Raw genomic sequence first — 4,830 nt, 5'->3', positions numbered from 1 at the left:
TAGCGGGAAGGGAAACAAAAAAGGGGAACGACAGCGGGTAGGAGGGGAGAGAAAAAAAAAAAAAAAAAAAAAAAAAAAAAAAAAAAAGGCAAGAAAACCATTGAATAAAAAGATCGCCAAGCCACTGAAGCAAAAGCGCAAATTAATTACAGCACATGCACACTCACATACACTCACACACACACACACACACACATAAAACAAAACAGGTGTGTCGTATCGTCTCACGCTTGTCAACACACCACATCACTGTCTCACCCAGACACATCAACACCACATCAACACAGCAATGTGCCCACTGCCACCCACACAAACACACGTGCACGTGCACACGAATTGGCACATATGCACGCTCAGGGTCACGGCCACAACAACACAACTCACGAGAGCGATGTCAGCGTCGTGTTCACCTTCAGTGCCTCCCCAATCGCCTTTCCCCCTTCAGGTCCAAGATCGTTGCCGTCAAGGCTGCATGGTGCATGTTTTGTGGTTATCATGTGTGTGTATGTGTGTTCATTCGCATACATGCATGCATGTGTGTGCATGTGTGTGTGTGTGTGTGTAAAGTGTTGATGTGAGTGAATGTCACATCGCATCAGACAATCCATCAAGGCATCGTGCACAACATCCCTGTCCAAAACTCACCTGCACAAAACACACAACTACCACCATGTCACATTCACAAATTACGTTATGTTACTCCACAACACACAACCCCCATAGTGTGACAACATCTTGTCAACCAACATCAACCAACCTCTATCTAGCTCAACACTCACATCCACACACCCACACCCCCTTTCACTATCATGATCACCATGCCACTGAACCACAAGTGCAAATCAATGAGACCACATGCACTCACACACACACACACACATACACACACACATATATAAAAACAAAACAGGTGTGTTGTATCGTCTCACGCTTGTCAACACACCACATCACTGTCTCACCCAGACACATCAACACCACATCAACACAACAATGTGCCCACTGCCACCCACACAAACACACGTGCACGTGCACACGAATCCGCACATATGCACACCCAGGGCCACGGCCACAGCAACACAACTCACTCCAGCGATGTCAGCGTCGTGTTCACCTTCAGTGCCTCCCCAATCGCCTTTCCCCCTTCAGGTCTAAGATTGTTGCTGTAAAGGCTGCATGGTGCACGTGTTGTGATTATCATGTGTGCGTATGTGTGTTCATTCGCATACATGCATGCATGTGTGTGCATGTGTGTATGTGTGTGTGCAAAGCGTTGATGTGAGTGAATGCCACATCGCATCAGGCAATCCATCAAAGCATCGTGCACCACATCCCTGTCCAAAACTCACCTGCACAAAACACACAACTACCACCATGTCACATTCACAAATTACGTTACTCCACAACCCCCCCCCCCAATAGTGTGACAACATCTTGTCAGGCAACATCAACCAACCTCTATCTAGCTCAACACTCACATCCACACACCCACATCCCCTTTCACTATCATGATCACCATGCCACTGAACCACAAGTGCAAATCAATTACACCACATGCACACTCACATACACTCACATACACACACGCACACATAAAACAAAACAGGTGTGTCGTATCGTCTCACGCTTGTCAACACACCACATCACTGTCTCACCCAGACACATCAACACCACATCAACACAACAATGTGCCCACTGCCACCCACACAAACACACGTGCACGTGCACACGAATCCGCACATATGCACACCCAGGGCCACGGCCACAGCAACACAACTCACTCCAGCGATGTCAGCGTCGTGTTCACCTTCAGTGCCTCCCCAATCGCCTTTCCCCCTTCAGGTCCAAGATCGTTGTTCCGAAGGCTGCATGGTGCATGTGTTGTGGTTATCATGTGTGTGTATGTGTGTGCATTCGCATACATGCATGCATGTGTGTGCATGTGTGTGTGTGTGTGCAAAGCGTTGATGTGAGTGAATGCCACATCGCATCAGGCAATCCATCAAAGCATCGTGCACCACATCCCTATCCAAAACACACCTGCACAAAACACACAACTACCACCATGTCACATCCACAAATTACGTTATGTTACTCCACAACACACAACCCCCCCCCCCCCCAAAAGGGGAAAACATCTTGGCAGGGAAAATCAACCAACCCCTATTTAGGTCAAAACTTACATCCACACACCCACATCCCCTTTCACTATCACGATCACCATGCCACTGAACCACAAGTGCAAATCAATTAGACCACATGCACTCACATACACTCACATACACACACGCACACATAAAACAAAACAGGTGTGTCGTATCGTCTCACGCTTGTCAACACACCACATCACTGTCTCACCCAGACACATCAACACCACATCAACACAACAATGTGCCCACTGCCACCCACACAAACACACGTGCACGTGCACACGAATCCGCACATATGCACACCCAGGGCCACAGCCACAACAGCACAACTCACTCGAGCGATGTCAGCGTCGTGTTCACCTTCAGTGCCTCCCCAATCGCCTTTCCCCCTTCAGGTCCAAGATCGTTGTCTGCAAGGCTGCATGGTGCATGTGTTGTGGTTATCATGTGTGCGTATGTGTGTTCATTCGCATACATGCATGCATGTGTGTGTGTGTGCAAAGTGTTGATGTGAGTGAATGCCACATCGCATCAGGCAATCCATCAAAGCATCGTGCACACACTTCTATTTACGCCAGATACATTAAACCGCCAGGACCCTACTCATGAATTGCAGGTGCATATCCTTGTAACACGTCCATACTCACTTAACTTTCGAGCCACACGTGTTGTTCCAAATGCTGAGGATCTTGTTTCTTGCGTTCTTACCACTCACCCTCTGCAGGCACTCCCGAAACAGGGTTTCGTCTCCCACACCCTTTCGCACAGGCGGGCACTCAACGCTCGCTTGATGCTGGTGCGACTGTGTCTCCTCCTGTTCTTCTTGGCTCCCCTCACGTCCCTCTTCCTGCTTCTCATCTCCCTGTTCGTGCACCTCTTCTGTGCCTTCCAACGTTCCATGTCGCTCACTGCCCATCTCTTTGTTGCGCCACGTCTTCGCCTTGCACGCTCGCCGGAACTTGGCAATCTCTGCTGGCTGCAGCTGCTTCTCCCTCATCAGTATTCCCTCATACAACTGTCGCACGGTCTTTGTTGGCTTGGGTTCGCTTCCCTGCCCTCCTCCCTTCTTTCCCTGCTTCTGCTGCTGCCGCTTAGCAAGTGCACGCTTTCTCGGATTCCGCATGGCCTCTGTTGCCTGCTCCAATTTGTGAAGACTTGTGATGTGGAGTTTCTCAAGCACCAGCCCCATGGAGGACAACATGTTGTAACGCTGCAGCCACTGTGTCAGGCCAGCGTCCAGCGTGGTTGGGAGCTGCCGTGTGATGACGGAGGGGCCGCCTTTGCCGCCCTTCGCGCCGCTAGAGGTGCTGATGTGGCTGAGCTTGTCTACGATGGCGGGGGCGAGGTCAGGCGGCAGGGACATGGACTCGGGATCGCGTGAAGCAGGTATCCATGGAAAGTAGGAGATGGAATCGGGGAGGTGGAATCGCGCAAACGACTCTTCAAGCCGCTCGCACATCTTGATGAAGAAGAATGGCTTGCGCTCATTTTTGATGAAATCAAGTTCTTGAAACGTGCTGAAGGTGGATGGCGTCTCCTTGCCGTACGTCTTGGTGCCCATGATGACAGCCAAGTCACAGGCCGCAAGGTTCGTGATGATTTCCTTTCCCATGTTGCCACCAGGCTCAACATCACACAGGAACACGTCCAGGCCGTGCACCTGCTCCAACTCGCGCTTGAGCAGCTTGCCTGCATGGCCAGCCTCTCCGAACCGCAGCGAAATGAACACCTTCTTGCGACGGCTGCGTTGGGACGCCTTCTTCTGCACCGGCTTTGGTGCGCTCATCCTGGCAGGCGAAGAGGCAGGCAAAGAGGGTAGCCAACTCGCTTTCCTCTCCGCAGGACAGGACGTCAGTCTTTCTCCTCAGGACACAACACTCAAACACCAACAGTTTGTTGTTGTGCAGAGCAAAATGGCTTCCCTTTTCCTGTTCTTTCGCTTTGCTGGCAGAGAAACGCGCGCGTGTGGAAATTTCATTCAAGCTGTCGAGAACTCTCTTTAACAGCAATCTTCAACAAAAAGCGGTACACGACACAAAAGCACAAACAGTCGTAAGACTGAATCGCCACTCCTTCCTTCACTCCTCCTCGTTTGTGGCGAGCGCGAGGGAGAAGGTGTTGGTGTCCTGGTCGTGCGCGATGTCGACAGGGCACGCATGGTCAAGGGACAAGCGGCCAGCTTGCAGCACAGCCGTCGTGGCAACTGCGTGTGTGTGTGCGTGTGTGTGTGCGTGTGTGTGTGCGTGTTTTGGAGTGAGTGAAGAAACCACGCTTTTCGAACTGCAAGTGTTCTGGAACACAAGCAAGGATGCGCAGCACAAACAAACATGAACGCACACATGAATGTCCTCACCTGTTGAAGCGAGGGTTGGCAGGGTCTTGTCAAAGTCGGCCACCGTAGCCTCCTATCGTGTGCTTGTTGGTGAGGAGAAAGATGCGCACGACACACACACACACACACACACACACACACACACACACACACACACACACACACACACACACACACACACACACACACACACACACACACACACACACACACACACACACCGAGGACTCACCCCAGTTGTTGATCGCCTCAGCGGTTGTGACAAACGCGTCGATGCTGTGATATTCATTATACGAGGTGCCGAGAGAGGCAGAATAATCAAAAAGAGGAGGGAGGATGATGTTTTGTTTG

General features: G+C 51.0%; 2 protein-coding genes across 2 annotated transcripts in view; both read right to left on the bottom strand.

The window, feature by feature from the left end:
* The window catches only part of PTSG_12575 (uncharacterized protein), an 8,844-nt gene extending 4,795 nt beyond the window's left edge, over positions 1–4,049 (bottom strand). The window contains exons 1-4 of the mRNA XM_004990786.1: positions 2,795–4,049; positions 2,482–2,565; positions 1,086–1,169; positions 385–468 (exon numbers count right to left, since the gene is read on the bottom strand). Of these exons, the coding sequence (XP_004990843.1) occupies positions 385–468; positions 1,086–1,169; positions 2,482–2,565; positions 2,795–3,933 (1,391 nt within the window). The 5' untranslated portion in view covers positions 3,934–4,049. The remainder of the gene's footprint in view (positions 1–384; positions 469–1,085; positions 1,170–2,481; positions 2,566–2,794) is intronic.
* A 176-nt stretch (positions 4,050–4,225) lies between these two features.
* The window catches only part of PTSG_07344 (uncharacterized protein), a gene marked incomplete at both ends in the record, with an annotated part of 3,921 nt that continues 3,316 nt past the window's right edge, over positions 4,226–4,830 (bottom strand). The window contains 3 exons of the mRNA XM_004990785.1: positions 4,226–4,350; positions 4,501–4,552; positions 4,712–4,755. Of these exons, the coding sequence (XP_004990842.1) occupies positions 4,226–4,350; positions 4,501–4,552; positions 4,712–4,755 (221 nt within the window). The remainder of the gene's footprint in view (positions 4,351–4,500; positions 4,553–4,711; positions 4,756–4,830) is intronic.

The sequence above is a fragment of the Salpingoeca rosetta genome, assembly GCF_000188695.1.
Source record: "Salpingoeca rosetta unplaced genomic scaffold supercont1.22, whole genome shotgun sequence".
Classification (NCBI taxonomy): Eukaryota; class Choanoflagellata; order Craspedida; family Salpingoecidae; genus Salpingoeca; species Salpingoeca rosetta.
This window is presented reverse-complemented; position numbering and strand designations above follow the sequence as displayed.